Here is a 16385-nt window from a genome sequence, read left to right as displayed (position 1 = left end):
TCAGGTCATGAGATGTAAATAGAGTATTGTTGGCGGTTTTTGGATGTGTTTTTAGAGGGCTTTACGGGCACTATAGTGTTACTCCCATTAGCTGCGTTGTTAGCCACCTCGTACTTGCCACATTTTACGACTAAGAATGCATAAAAAAAAACAACCATATGTGGTCTTGTCTTACTTAAGGATTGTGAATGACAGTCAAAGTTTTAAAAAGTGAATTTCCCCTTTAAAGACAGCATATGTCCATTCCAGACGGTTAATTATAAAAAGTTTAGTGTTTTTCATTCCTACCATAGTTTTCTTTTTGAGTAATTTCTCCAAGCCTTTTCTAACCTTCCACAGCACAAAGTATGTATGATTTGTGCCGATATTGTATTGGCTCAATATTTATCGGCCGATACTAAAAGGTTCAATATCAGTACCGTATTAAAAGGTGAAAAAGTTATGTGTTGGAAAATTTCTTATCAAGAAGTCAAACAAAATTGTCTCTCTTAGATTTATTGAAAAGCTTGAGCAGTTCAACATGGCACAGGTCAAACTCATGACAAGTATGGAAGGAGTGCGCCTGAGGAAGGAGCGCATTGCTCATTTACACTGAATACCAGATGGGTGGGGGGGAGTAGCATAGTTTGGTAGGGGGGAGAGAGCATATGACCCAACAGTAGTGGAAAGTACCGACCATTTCGATAATGGTGCACTGTTAACTGGCGAAATGAGCAACGGGAGGGGAGAAGAGATACTTTCACAGTGATTCATGTGGACAAGGTCATTTTCTGGTCAGAATGTGCTTTTCACAGTAATACTGCAGTTTATACATAGGCACATACATGTTTATCATCACAGTTGGACACCACTAGCCCTTGTATTTAGAAATAAGATCGCATAACGGTGGTAATCAAGATGTCAATTTAGTGTTGTAACAAATCTAATACAGTTCTTTCAAAAATTAGTCAAACATCACTGTTTGACTGAAACATTTTGTCTCTGACTTTCTCCCTACAGCCAAGATGAGAGTAAGAATATTTTCTATTACAACTACCAGTTATCGATATCCACATGGGAGCATCCTTGCGATGTGAAGTACCGCCAACTAGTGGCTCAAGAGCGTGAGCGCCTCAAGCGGAGTGCTCTCCTCTTGGACTCAGAAGGCAAACATGATATAGACGAAGAGGGGTCTGTTAAAACAACAAATGTAAGTCAGTACTCATTAAGTTCAAGCAACACCAAGCAGTAATTTAAGATTGTGTTTTTTAGCATATGGCAAAGTTTATACTATAAGGGTGCCGTACTGTTATCATTGCTGTCAGTCTAAGCCAGGGGTCGGCAACCTTTACCACTCGAAGAGCCATTTTGGCAAGTTTCACAAATTAAAGAAAGTAATGGGAGCCACAAAAAAAAATTTAAAATGAAAAACACTGCATACAAAGCTTAAATGCTTTGTGCTATGTTAACCAGGGGTCTCCGACACACGCACCGGCACGCACTTTAATGTGGAAATTTGATGTTAGTGCAGCCCGCGAGTTTTGAACTAATGGCGCTTGATAGCGTCATACTTGCCAACTCTCTCACTTTTCCCGGGAGACTCCCGAATATCAGAGCGTGATGACACTGCATTTGGCGCCCTCTACAGTCTGCCCTAACAGTGTACCTGCTCGACCACACGTAGAATGCAATTTCAGCTTGCTCACGTAAGTGACAGCAAGGCGTACTAACTCAGCAGCCACACATCTTACACTGACGGTACCAATACCCAGAATCCCATGCAGCCCTAACTCTTCCGCTCAACCAACGTACGGAGAGGGAGGGGGGGGGGTTGATGTGTGGGGGGGATTTGGTGGAAGCGGGGGTGTATAATGTAGACCGGAAGAGTTAGGGCTGCATGGGATTCTGGGTAATGGTTGTGTTGTGTTTATGTTGTGTTACGGTGGGATGTTCTCCAGAAATGTGTTTTTCATTCTTTTTTGGTGTGGGTTCACAGTGTGGCGCATATTTGTAACGTAACAATGTTAAAGTTGTTTGATACGGCTACCGTCAGTGTAAGCTGTGTGGCTGATGAGTAAGTATGCTTTGCTGTCTCCTGTGTGTGCAAGTAATAACAACATGCAACATGTGGCTGGACTGGCACGCTGTATGTAAATGCTATAGAGGACAATTACTGCAGTGCAATTAGGGCACGCCCTTTATTTAGTAATTAGAGTGTAAATAGGATTATTTTTTCCCTGGGAGTAATTTATGAGAGACACTGACATCCATCAATCTCCTGGGAAAATCGGGGGGGGGGGGTCGGCATGTATGTAGCTGAGCCGCATCAGAGTGGTCAAGGAGCCGCGGGTTGCCGACCCCTGGTCTAAGCGCTACCACAAACCCTTCATCTTTGATTGTTAAACCAGATGGTGATTATAATGCTTTAGTTCATTTCAAACATCTTTAACAAATTACATAAAGGAACACTATGTTAACACTTGCACGATTCAACATGCTCCAAATGTCTACAACGTGTGCAATTTAGGACTGCATAGACACTGATGCAGTGGAAAAGATGACCGAGCCAGGAGTGTACAAGAAAGCTCATTCTGAAAACCAAACTACTGAAGCATCACAGCAACAGGTACATGCATGCACTGTCTACGGGCTCTTATCTCTTATTGTTGTGTATTTTTGTCTACTGTCCTAGGCTTGTGTCATCGAGTTTAAGAAACTAATACTAAACTGTAAAGTTATTTTGTCCCGAAGCAATCAGCAGAGTGTCTGGCTTCTGACCACTCTTCTAACCATGACATCACTGAGAGGGGGGAAGAGCAGTATGTCGAGAGGTGTGTTGTTGTTCTTATTGTGTGTAATGTGATAAAAATCTTATTTGAAATCCATTTTGCTAAAGACTCAGACTAGACCCAACAAGTTTAAATATTTGTTAACGATTTGAGTATAACCCTCTTGTTAGCCACCTTGAGTCCACAGCAAGCACGAGTAGCCTACAGATCCCAGAGGAGCACCATGATGAAGAACCTACTCTTTCTGAAGAAGGTATCAATCAATCAATCAATTCCTTTATTGTCATTGTCATAATAACACTTAAGTCATACATGTCAACGAGATTTGATGGTATATAGTACAATACTTTTTTATTATTATTTATTTTACCTGCTCTGTACCATGTAAACAGCATCATGTTGGTAAGGTTATATTGTGGAACTGTGAATATGATTGTTATCAAAGGTTTGTTATTGATTCCTAGTTCGGTAGTTTAGTCGTTCTAATTAGCTTGTTTTTTTTCTCTGTGTCTTTAGAGGTTAGGGAATATGCACGGGATATAGGCATTGAACCAGATAGAGAGCAACAGCTTATGTGGCTTGCCAAGGAGGCAATTGTTGCTGGACTTCCTCCAGGATGGTTGGAGCGGTAAGTCACTGCCGTAACTTTCCTCCTACAATCAGATTAAATACAACCCTTTTTTCTCTGTAAATACAGTAATTTGCAGCATTCCAGCAATAGAGCAACAATTGAATGTATAATAATAACATTTTACTTGTATCTTACTTTTGTAAACTGCCCGTCGCTGAATGATCAAGTATTTAGATTCCGTGTTATAGTTTGTTAGCACTGCAAAATGAGTCATAACAAATAGGTCCATCTCGCCTTTAATAAACAAACAAAGAAATCCAGTCAGAAACCATATCTATAGGTTTTCTGCTTGCTGAAGGGTGTCCTAGAATAGCAGACTATTTTAATTCGGAGGAGCCTGATTTGACCATTAACCTTACAGTCCAATTGTCGGACATTGAAACCCCTTTTGTTAAAGTGCCTTTTTTTTGGCATTGCAAATTGACGCTGCTTTAAAACGTACTTGAATTGATTTAGACAAGGTTTAGCTGGCTGACTTTGGCTAAAATGATAGTTAAAGTTACAATAAATCCAGATCAGGACTGAACCATGCTAGTATAGTTTGATAGCATACAGTATTTGTTACTCCCTCCGAGGTCTTAATCAAGGCTCAAGTCGTTTGTTTTGCTCACAGACATTTATTTTAGCCACGTCTTCTTCACGTTACCAACGATGCCAAATATAATGCCGTCAGAACTAATAAAATAAGCAAACAGAACTTACAATTAGCCTGACATCCAAAAAAGAAAACACATATCAGAAATAGTCATACCTCATTGGCCTTATAAACTCCAAAGGAATAAAGTTTATTTTCATTGCATTAACGTCTTCCACATCAAACACTTGTTGTCTCATGCTGCTTCCTTAATTCCGTCACATATTAACTGTCCCCCCAACAACGTGACCAAACCGTAACAAAAAATATATTCCCCTCTCAATTTACATGGGTTTTGTAACAAAAATAAAGTTAACATAAACTTGCATGAATTAACCCAAGGAAATAATCTTTTAATCACATTATGTGTACAATATAAACTTATATTTATGCATTGTATTTATTTATCCTCGCCAACTATGAAATTATATATCAAATATACATGTTGCTTCTGTCAGCAGCTACAGTATTCATTTGAATCCTCTTCTTTGAATTAATCACTCCAGAGAAGATGAAACCGGGAATGTTTACTATCACAACTGCCACAAGGACACATCCATTTGGGAGCATCCCAGAAAGGAGTACTACTGTAAGCTGGTGCTTCAGGAGCGTGAGCGTATCCAGCGCACAGCTGTTGACGGGGCCAATGTGATGAAGACGAACAAGAAGAAATCCAAAGAGAAACTTGAGGAAAAGAAAATGACCAATGACATATTCAAAACACAGCAAGTAGGTGGTTGTTGGTACTCTAAAATGTACACTCATGGTATCTTTAGGTTTGAGCGATACAGACAAAATTTGGCCGACAATATAGATTTTATTTCTATCGCCATATCGTAATATTGCATGTTGATGACACATTCTAAAATTTGCAGACGGCAAGCTACAGTAAATGAATCTTCAATGCAAAATAGCTTCCTCTTTAGCGAGTGTGGCTAATGTCTTGCCACGTTGCAAAAAACGCTTCCAAGTCACTTCGACTTTATGGAAGCAAGTAAAATATGCTTTTGACAAACATCATCACTGGAGGACGAGAGGACAATGAATAATTGAACATGCTACATTACAGACCATAAAAGAACAGAAAAAGCCGTGCTAACTGCTAAGCTGAAGCTCTTGAATGTAAACAAGTGGGCGGTAATGATAACAAATATAGTTTCAGAATATGGTCGATACCACAGTTTTTGCTTTGTGTTGTTGTTATTGTTTACAAACTCAGGAAAATGAATCCCTGGACACAGGAAGATTTATAGGGCAAGAAAGAAAGATTTAAATTGTTTTACTTATGTTTAATTATTTTATCTAGGATGTAACTAACAAATCTCACGGTACGATATTATCACGCTATTAAGGTAAAATATTATTGTGGTATGTATTCGAAAAAAAAAGGCTTAAAAATGTTATATTGTTTAAAATGAAGTGGCATGAATGTTTAGGATGAACACACTTACTGTAATTGAACACAAACATTATGTTAAAATGTTATAATCATATTTATTACTACAAACATACATTTTTAAGTGGAAATAATTGTGCAGGGACATCCACTGTTTCAAGCAAATATTATTAAAAAAACTTACAGTTCAGTGTCTTTAAAGGGAAAAACATTGAGTGTAAAACAATGTTCACCAATGTTAATTTTGACAGGTTTAATTTATAGTCTTTTGACCAAAATGTGTTTTAGTCATGTGTTAGTCATCTTAAATTAATTTAGTTTTAGTCGACGAAATTCCTAAACAATAGTCTTGAAAGGACTTTTATTAATTATTATTGCAGAGCATCTCAAAAACTGAATTCACAACAAGACCTGCACTCCATCAACATTTCAATAAGAACATTTCACACCCACACTACTATGGGCAGCACGGTGGAACGGAGGTTAGTGGGTGCGCTTCACAATACAAAGGTCCTGAGTTCAATCCCGGGCTCGAGACCTTTCTGTGTGGAGTTTGCATGTTCTCCCCGTGACTGTGTGGGTTCCCTGCGGGTACTCCGGCTTCCTCCCACCTCCAAAGACATGCATCTGGGGATAGGCTGATTGGTAACACTAAAATTGGCCGTAGTGTGTGAATGTGAGTCTGAATGTTGTCTGTCTATCTGTGTTGGCCCTGTGATGAGGTGGCGACTTGTCCAGGGTGTACCCTGCCTACCGCCCAAATGCAGCTGAGATAGGTTCCAGCACCCCCCGCGACCCGAATGGGACAAGCAGTAGAAAATGGATAGATGGTATTACACATTAAACCTTGTTTTGTGTTATTGTTTTAGCTGAAATTTAGCATTGTTTTCAAATGTTGAATAATACATGACTATAATGGTTACATGAATAAACTTTTATTCTAGATTGGCGGGCCAGCTCACCTATGCGTACAACACAAGTAGTGGTAGAGTAAACAGTCTTGCTCCTTCTCTACTGTCTTTAATAGTAACAGTAATTCAGTACAGTGTGAGTCATTTGGAAATATTAGTTAAGGCCTACTTACCGTTGCATAGATGTTCTGATGATTAGCCTGCAGAAGACGCTTTAAGTTGGTAGTATTTTTACCAGAGAAAATAAAGCCACAGGGTTTACGTGTCTTTTTGTCTACCTTGCAAAGGTAAAATGTGTCCACATGTCTTCTCTAGCTTCCATGAGTAGAAGACATATTGTAATGATGTGTGTAATAATAAAGAATAGGGATGTAACGATATGACAATTTTATTTCACGTTTATTGTTACCAAAATTATTATCATTATCATTATCATTGTGAAATGGGCTCAAAAAGCTCATTAAACATAACTAAAATAAATAGACACACTGTTAAAAAGAGCACTGTTTTGCACTTCTTGCGTTAAGTCTTAGTGGTTAGTCTGTTTTAATAGCTAATCTTTTATTGTTGTACTGTAAATATTTGTTTGTACAGTAGCACTTTAAGATTTATTTAAAAGAAAAATGTGTAGCAAATAAATATTCTAATTATTTGTCACTTCTGGCAGGCGGTTGTGTCTGTCCTACTCTGTCCAGTGGTACTTGAACGCACCATAAAAACGGCTGGCTGTGTTCCCTTGGAAACGCTCGAGACGAAAGTATTGCTTTACAGAACGCACCTCTTACCTCTACCAAAGAAATTATGTTTTTGCCTAACAAAGAAATTATGTTTTTGCCAGGGTTCTTTTGTCTGTTTGTTAGCAACATAATTCAAATAGTTATGGTTATATTTTGATGAAATTTTTCAGGAAATGTCAAAAAATAACAATTTCCTCTCACACTTTATGTATAGCCCTTTCCAAGCTTTCCATGTTCTAAGCCAAAGGCTGTGGGCTGAGCCAGGACAGGTGGTGCACTTACATACGCACTTCAAATTACAACTTAAGTCTCTCCAAAAATAGCTTTATTTGCAAAAAAAAAAGGTTTTCTTTCCAAGGTTAACAAAAACAACTTTAACTATGTTCAAAGCTATAAACCAAACTAAGCTCAAGTGTTGCGTAAGCAGTAGTCAAAAAATGTTGTCACCACCAGTCTCTCCACCAGTCATTTGTCCCATCAGTTTCACCTGTGCACCCCTATATGCTTTCTTCACAGGTGCTGTAAATGACACACAACGTAAATGACTTTCTAATCCAAAAAATAAATAATTTAACTTAATAGATGTAGTACCAGAGAAATATAAATACTGGTAACACAAAATTGGCTACCAAAACCACAATGACCAACACCAAAGTGCAGCGGCGCAGTAGGCCCAAGTATCCATCAAACACCACCACAATAACCAACACCAAAGTGCAGTAGCGCAATAGGCCTAAGTATTCATCAAAAAACAAATAATTAATTTAACCTAATATATGCAGGACTACAGAAATATAAATAACACAAAAATGGCTACCACACATCACTTCCTGCGTAATTGCGTCCTACGCCTATACCTTGGCGCCCAGCGCTGCACAGAGGATTCTTGGAGATATAGTTTACTTTCAGACCCGGCCAACGCTAAAGTGCTGGATAAAATTACACACCAAGTTTTCAGGCGTCATTGTATTATTGAGAAGACTTTGAAAACAAAATACTGCGGTATCTACAATACCGTTACACCCTTACTATTGACTTTATTTTGCTAAAAATATTTAATGTAATAAAAGTGAATAAGGAAAGTATTTGAATATATTTTGATATTGTTACACCGGAAAAAAAGGTAATCATTCAATGATTTTGAAAATTTTAAGTATTTGTATCAGTCCTGGTATGGCCAATGCTGCCTCTGTATATGCACACATTTGTAGAAACATTTGTAGAAACGCCCAAAACTTATAGTAGTCAAACAACAGAAGAGTGAGTGATTGATTGATTGATTGAGACTTTTATTAGTAGGTTGCACAGTGAAGTACATATTCCGTACAATTGACCACTAAATGGTAACACCCGAATAAGTTTTTCAACCAGTTTAAGTCGGGGTCCACTTAAATTGATTCATGATACAGATATATACTATCATATATACTATCATCATAATACAGTCATCACACAAGATAATCACATTGAATTATTTACATTATTTACAATCAGGGGTGTGGAGGGGTGGGGGGGTGTGGGGGGGGGGTATGGACATCAAGTAGTGGACATAGAGAGAGAGAGAGAGAGAGAGAGAGAGAGAGAGAGAGAGATCAGAAGGCATAAGAAAAAGAAAAAGTATCTGCATTTGATTGTTTACATTTGATTATTAGCAATCCGGGGAGGGTGTTAGTTTAGGGTTGTAGCTGCCTGGAGGTGAACTTTTATTGCGGTTTTGAAGGAGGATAGAGATGCCCTTTCTTTTATACCTGTTGGGAGCGCATTCCACATTGATGTGGCATAGAAAGAGAATGAGTTAAGACCTTTGTTAGTTCGGAATCTGGGTTTAACGTGGTTAGTGGAGCACCCCCTGGTGTTGTGGTTATGGCGGTCATTTACGTTAAGGAAGTAGTTTGACATGTACTTCGGTATCAGGGAGGTGTAGAGGATTTTATAGACTAGGCTCAGTGCAAGTTGTTTAACATTTTAACAGAAGTGTAGATAGAACCATGTTACAGCAGAAAGTAACCAGCTATGAACAGTAATTTAGCATTTAGATTAATACTTTTTTAGAAAATGATACAACCAGAAATGACACAATATGTTACCACATACAGTACAGGCTTATTCACAACACAACTGATGGACCCAACCCCATTGATAAAGCAAGAAACTCCACTAATCAACCCTGATAAGGCACACCTGTGAAGTGAAAACTATTTCAGGTGACTACCTCTTGAAGCTCATAGAGAGAATGCTAAGAGTGTGCAAAGCAGTAATCAGAGCAAAGGGTGGCCATTTTGAAGAAACTAGAATATAAAACATGTTTTCAGTTATTTCACCTTTTTTTGTTAAGTACATAACTCCACATGTGTTCTTTCATAGTTTTGATGCCTTCACTGACAATCTACAATGTAAATAGTCATGAAAATAAAGAAAACGCATTGAATGAGAAGGTGTGTCCAAACGTTTGGCCTGTACTGTATGTCAGCAGCCAAAGTAGGAGCCTTTATAACCTGCTTTGAAATTATTATAATATCATTTATTTGCCAAATGTTATTTTGTGATATATACTGTATCTTTATTGCAAGAGGCTGCAATAAATATCGCAATAAGAGATTAGGCCAAATTGTCCAACCCTATGTATACGACATGAAATAAAACTTGTTGATTGTATTTTACCAAGACGATGGATTATTGACTGTTGGTGTTAGTTGAAAAGAAAGGCTAACAATTAATCTAATTATTACCTCGTGATTTGATGTGTGTCCATTCTTGTACTGTTCTTCATTTGCATGCAGAATCTATGCAGTATCCACGTGGATCCAGCAGAAGAGATTACAAAGGCCAATTCTAAAGTAGAAAGTACTGAATACCCACAGAAGAAGGTACATGCACCAACGTCCACGTTCATCCACTTTAAATCGGTAGTGTTCAGTGTTTCTTGAGAACAATGTTTCACTATTGTTTTGTCTCCAAAAAGATGTCAGGAAGGCTGCTGGATGCTGGTTATTTTATGGCAGCGGATATTGAAGTGAGGGAAGAAGAGTGGCGATCAGAGAATGCTATGAGGTCTGATCACAGAAAATTTATACTTTTGATTTTTGACTGCTGCTGCCAACAGCAGGCCACTCGTTTTTTATACAGTACATTTTCATAACAACTACATTAACACTGACTTCCTTTTGTCAAGGGTCCATGCAGACAAAAATCAACCTCCACCTGGTACCTTACTCTCCAAAAGTCTACCATGCCATGAGGAGCAAGATGTATGGCTGCAACAAAAAACACCTATTGATCTACAAACAATAGAAACATCTGAATGTCAACTTCATCCTAATTCCAAATCCCAAACCAAACATCCGGAACACTCTGTAGAAAATTTTAAGAGCCTAGTGGAAGAACATCAGAAGTGTGAAATCCAGCTTGAAGAGGAGAGGGGAGCGAGAGGGGAAAAGAGGTACAATTCTGAAAAAGACAAGCGCAATCTGAGACAGAGAAACGTAGAGAACGAGGAAAGAAGTGATGAAATCGATTGGAAGGGGGATCTCGCACAGTTGATGAGAGAGAAGGAGCTTAACTTGAAAGTTGGTGAAAACAAGGTAAAGAAAGAGGATAATGAGAAAGTGGGGGATTTGGATAATCAGATGGAAATGGGAACGTGTAACCACCAGGAGGACATGAGGAAAGAAGAGGAGGCCAAGTGTTTGCTGGAGAAAGAGAAGGTAAGACTTTTCCACAAGGAACAACGAGGTAGAGCGGAAGAGGAGGTCAAGAAGTTGAATAAAGAAAAGGAAATTGGAAAACACAACTTCCAGAATGAGCTGCAGAGGAAAGAAGAAGAGGAGGCAGAAACTTTAACAGTCAAGGAGCAGTCTACAAACGACAAAGATATAAGGAGGGAGGAAGAGGTAGAGGCAGAGCACTTCATGAGGGAGAAGGAAAGAAAACAATTGTATCAGATGGCGCTGAAAAGGGAAGAAGAGGATGCTGAGAGGTTGAAAAGAGAAAAAGAGGCGAGAACCTGTCTTCGACAGAAAGAGCTGAGAAATGAGGAAGAGATGGAGGCGAAGCGTTTAAAGAAGGATATGAAATTGAGACTACGTTTTTGTATGGAAGAACTGAGTAGAGATGAATTTAAATGTTTGGATCAATTCAAAAGGGAAAAGGATAAGAGAATACATTCACGCCAAAAGGAGCTGAAAAGAGAGGAGCAGGAGGAGGCAGAACAATTGAAGAAGGAGCAGCTGCTAAGGATACAGGTCTTACAGGAGGAACTAAGTAAAGAGGAGGAGGAAAAGCGTGAGCAGTTGAAAAGGGACCGGGAGATAAGAATGCGCCTCCGACTGGAGGAGCTAAAAAGAGAGGAAGAGGAGGAGGTAGAACAGTTGAAGAGGGAGAGAGCAAGGAGGAGTAGGAAGGAGGAAGAGGAGGCAGAAAGCTTTAAAGAGTCCATAATGCATCTTCGTCGGCAGAAAGAGATGATGGAAGAGCAAAAACAGGAGATTGAGTTGTTGAACAGGGAAAGAGAGAAGCAGATACATCTCAGACGGGAGGAGCTAAAAAAAGAAGAAGAAGAACATTTGAAACGGTTGAAGGCAGAGAAGGAGGCAAGAATGTGTCAGCACTGGGAACAGCTGATGAAAGAGGAAGAGGAAACGCGAAAGCAAAAGGAAGAAAGCATAAGAACAGAGACTGAAAAGAAAATGCGCCTTTACAGGGAGCAGCTGGGTAAAGAAGAGGAGGAGGAGGAAAGGCGGTTGAAACTGGAGAAAGAGAAAATAATTTGTCTTCACCAGAAGGAGCTGAGGGTACAGGAAGAAGAAGAGTTGGAACAGTTGAAAGCAGAAAAAGAGGCAAGAATGTGTCAGCGCCGGGAACAGCTGAGGAGAGTTGAAGAGGAGGAGGCTAAGGTGTTAAAGCAGGAGGAGACAAGCCTGAAAACAGAGACTGAGCAGAAAATTTTCCGCCACAAGGAGCACCTAAATAAAGAGGAAGCGGTGGAAGTAGACCGGCTGAAGATGGACAAAGAGATGAGAGTGCATTTCCGCCAGGAGGAGCTAAGGAAAGAGGAAGAGGAGGAGATCGCCAGGTTGAAACAGGAAAAGGAGACTAGAATGCAGCAGTGTTCCAATGACCTATTTCGAAAGGAAGACGAAGACATGACCCAGTGGAAGGAGGCAAGAATTCGCTGTTTCCAAGAAGAGCTGAGGCGAGAGGAAGAGGAGCAGATGGAGAGGCTGAAACAGGAGAAGCAGACTAGAATGCATCTCTACCATGAGGCCCTACTTCGAGAGGAGAACAAAGACGTGAAGCAGTGGAAGAGTGAGAAGGAAGCAAGAATTCGCTGTCACCAAGAAGATTTGAGGAAAGAGGAAGAAATGATCAATACAAAAATGGGCCTATGGAAGGAGAAGTTAATGAGAGAGCAAGAGGAGGCGGTGCAGCAGTTGAGGGCAAAGATGGAAATTAAATTGTGCCAACGTCGGGAGGATCTGAAGAAAGAAGAAGAAGTGCAGGCACAGCGCTTGAAGGCTGAGATGGAGATGAGATTTCAACTCCGCCGGGAGGAGTTAAGCAAAAAGGAAAGGAATGTGGCTGAGCAGTTACAGAGGGAGGAGGCGGCAAGTATTCATATCCACAAAGAAAAGCTTAGAAGAGAAGAAGAGGAAGAGGTGGAACAGTTGAAAACAGAAAAGAAGTTGACAATGCAACACCACAGAGATGAGCTAAAGAGAGAGGAACAGGAGGAGGTTGAGCAGCTGAAGAAGGAGAAGGAGGCAAAAATACGCTGTTGTTGGGAAGAGTTAAACAAAGCAGAAGAAAAAAAGTTGGACGAAATGAAGAGGGAGGCAACTAAATTAAAGATGGAGGCGGAAACAAGAATGCGCCTCTGCAAAGAGGCGCTGAAGAAAGAGGAGGAGAAAGCAGTGAAGGAGATGAAGACTGAAAATGAAACGAGAATACGTCAACGCCGGGAAAGGTTGAAGAGAGATGAACAGGTGGAGGTGAAGCAAATGAAGACAGATATGCAATCAAGGATACGTCTTTGCAAGGAGGAGCTGACGAGAGAGCAAGAAGAGGCGATGCAGCAGTTGAAGACTAAGAAAGAAACACATATACATCTCTGCGAGAAACTGAGGAGAGAGGAAGAAGAGGAGATACAGCAGTTGAAGATTAAGAAGGAAACAAATATAAATCTCTGCAAGGAGGAACTGAGGAGAGAAGAAGTAGAGGAGATGCAGCAGTTGAAGATAAAAAAGGAGACAAATATACATCTTTGCATGGAGGAAATGAGGAGAGAGGAAGAAGAGGACATGCAGCAGTTAAAAATTAAGAAGGAAACAAATATAAATATCTGCAAGGAGGAACTGAGGAGAGAAGAAGTAGAGGAGATGCAGCAGTTGAAGATTAAACAGGAGACAAATATACATCTCTGCAAGGAGGAACTGAGGAGAGAGGAAGAAGAGGAGATACAGCAGTTGAAGATTAAAAAGGAAACAACAATACATCTCCACCAGGAGGAGCTGAGAAAAGTGGCAGAGGAGGAGGTGTATCAGTTCAAACAGAATATAGAGATGAGAATGCGCCTCTGCCGGGAGGAGTTAAAGAGAGAGGAAGATGAGGTGGAGATGTTGAAGAGGGAGGAGAAGAAGAAAAAGAAAGAGATTGAGCTGAGAGTGCGTCTTCAGCAGCAGGAGCTAAAGAAAGAAGATGATGAGTCAGAGCGTTTAAAGACCATCAAGGAGACCAGAATGAGCCTCCTGTTGGAAAAGCTGCGCAAAGAAGAGCAGGAAGAGGCACAGCGTTTAAAAGAGGGGATTGGAAAGAGAATACACCTCCACCAGCAGCAGCTCATGATAGAGGAAGAACATGAGTTGGAGTGTTTAAAAACTGAAAAGGAGACAAAAATGAACCTCTGTCTAGAAAAGTTGCGCAGAGATGAAGAAGAGGAGGTGCAGCATAGAAAAAGTGAGCTCGAAAAGAGAATACGTCGCCACCAACAGGATATTAAGAGAGAGGAAGAAGCTGAGGTGGAACGTTTGAAGGCATCAAAGGAAACAAGATTGAGCCTCTACCAGGAGGTGGTAAATCAAGAGGAACGTAGAGAGTTGGAGCGTTTGAAGGAGGAAAAGGAGTTAAGAATGCACCACCACCAAGAAAACCTGAGGAGAGAAGAAGAAAAGGCAGCGGAGCAGCTAAAGATTGAAAAGGGGAGGAGACTGCTTCTCCAGCAGGAGCTACAAAGAGAGGAGGAAGAGAAGCAGGAGGCGGAACAGTTTAATAGGGAGCTCTATTTGAAGGCAGAAATGGAGAGAAAAATCTGTCTGCAACAGGAGGAGCTGAGAAAAGAAGAGGAGGCTCAAGTTGAGTCTTTAAAGAGGGAGACAGAGAAAAGAATACGTCTTCGAAAGGAGGAGATGAGGAGGGAGGAAGAAGACGAGGTTGAGCGGTTAAAGCGGGAAAAATTTAAGAAGATACGACTTCGGCAGGAAAAACTGAGGAAAGAAGAAAATGTAGAACGGTCGCAAAGCGAAAAAGAGACCAGACTGCGTCTCCGTCAGGGCAGGGAGAAGGAGAAAAAGAGAACACATGTCCGTCAAGAGGAAGTGACCAAAGAGGAGGAGGTCGAATCACTAACAAGGGACAAGGAGAAACAGTCACGTCTCCCAGAGGAAGATCAGACTAAAGAAGAAGAGACACAGAAACAAAAGAAAGAAAAGGAGCAAATTAATTTGTGCAAAGAAGAGCTAAGCAGAAAGGAACATAATACTGAGCAAGAAAAGAGAGACAAAGAAAGGAGAGCACATCCACGTCAGGAGAAGCCACGGAAAGAAGATATTATGGAGCGCCTTAGAGGGGTAAAAGAATGCAGAATGCGTTTTCCTCAGGAGAAGCAACAGAGAGAAGAGGCGGTGGATCAGAAGAGAATGTCTCCACATCAGGAGAAACTGATTCCAGAGAAGGTGGAGACAGATTTGTTAAACATGGAAATAGAGACCAAAACATGTGTACACCAAGACAAGCCTAACCGAGAGGAAGAGGTGTCAGAGTGTTTAAAGCCGGACAATGACAACAACAATCTTTTCCATCAGCTGAATGTGAGTATAGAGGAAAATGAGGACGCCAATGAGTCGGCAATGAGGAAGAATGAAAAAGAGAAGTGTACGTGTCTCCACCAGGAGGAATTGAGAGAAGAAGAGGTGGAGACAGATCGATTTAAGAGGGAAAAAGAACGAAGAACATATGGACGCCAAGAGGAGCTAAGTAGAGAAGATCAACGCCAAGAGGAGCTAGGTAGAGAAGAGGAGGTGGAGATTCAGCGGTTGAAAAAGGAGATGGAGACAAGAACACTTCTCCTCCAGCAGGAACTGAGGAGGGAAGAAGAGGAGAAGGCACTGTTTTTTAAAAAGGAGAAAGAGAGACGAACACTACTACGACAAGAGCAGCTGAAGAAAGAGGAAGAGGAGGAGGCGGAGTACTTGAAGAGGGAAAAGGAAAAGAGACTGCATCTTTGCCAGGTGGACCTCATGAGAAAGGAAGAGGAGAACAGGTTGAACAGGGAGAAGGACAAAAGAACACGTCTCCACCAGATAGAGCTAAGTAAAGAAGAAGAGGAGGAGCGGTTTAGGAGGGAGCAGGAGATGAGACTGCGTCTTCGCCATGAGGACCTGATCAAGGAGGAAGAGGAGGAGGCAGAAAGGTTGAAAATGGAAAAGGAGAAGAGAATGCAATTACACCTAGAAGAGCTGAGGAAGGCGGAGGAGGAGGAAGCCGAAAAGTTAAAAAGGGAAAAAGTGAAAAGAATGCAACTTTTTCAGGAAGAGTTGAGGAGAGAGGAAGAGGAGGAGCGGTTGAGAAAGCAGAAGGAAACGAGGTTACGCCTCTGCCTGGAAGAACTTAAGCGACAGGAAGAGGAGGAGATGGCGCAGCTAAAGAGGGAGAAGGAGAAGAGAATGCGCCTCTGTCAGGAAAAGTTAAGAAGAGAGGAAGAGGAAGAGGTGGAGAGGCTGAAGAGGAAGAAGGAGAGAAGAATGAATCTCCACCAGGAGGACCTCAGGAGGGAGGAAGAAGAGGAAGTGGAGCAATTGAAGAAGAAAATGTGCATCTTCCAGTTGGAATTGAGGGGCGATACTGAGGATAATTTGGAGAGATTGAAAGAAAAGCGACTGCGTCTTCAAGAAATAGATATGAGGGGAGAAGAGGAAGAGAAGAAACTGAAGACAGAGTACAGGGATAGGCTCAGGTAGTGTTGGATCATTTCTCTCTCTCTCACACTCACAATGTTGTGTAAGTGTGAATAATCAGTCTCTTATGTGTACTTTCAT

General features: G+C 40.8%; 1 protein-coding gene across 10 annotated transcripts in view; it reads left to right on the top strand.

Annotated features, from left to right (window-relative positions):
• LOC133663517 (trichohyalin-like) overlaps window positions 1-16385 on the top strand; it is a 70356-nt gene that overhangs the window by 32108 nt on the left and 21863 nt on the right. For all 10 annotated transcript variants that reach the window (XM_062068032.1, XM_062068033.1, XM_062068031.1 and 7 more), the window contains 9 exons: window positions 1000-1189; window positions 2507-2605; window positions 2731-2810; window positions 2939-3021; window positions 3285-3396; window positions 4540-4762; window positions 9858-9944; window positions 10040-10128; window positions 10250-16303. In XM_062068032.1, coding sequence (XP_061924016.1) covers window positions 1000-1189; window positions 2507-2605; window positions 2731-2810; window positions 2939-3021; window positions 3285-3396; window positions 4540-4762; window positions 9858-9944; window positions 10040-10128; window positions 10250-16303 — 7017 coding nt within the window. The remainder of the gene's footprint in view (window positions 1-999; window positions 1190-2506; window positions 2606-2730; window positions 2811-2938; window positions 3022-3284; window positions 3397-4539; window positions 4763-9857; window positions 9945-10039; window positions 10129-10249; window positions 16304-16385) is intronic.

The sequence above is a fragment of the Entelurus aequoreus genome, linkage group LG13 (genome assembly GCF_033978785.1).
Source record: "Entelurus aequoreus isolate RoL-2023_Sb linkage group LG13, RoL_Eaeq_v1.1, whole genome shotgun sequence".
Lineage (NCBI taxonomy): Eukaryota > Metazoa > Chordata > Actinopteri > Syngnathiformes > Syngnathidae > Entelurus > Entelurus aequoreus.
Note: the sequence above shows the minus strand (reverse complement) of the source record. Positions and strands in the feature narration are given on the sequence as shown.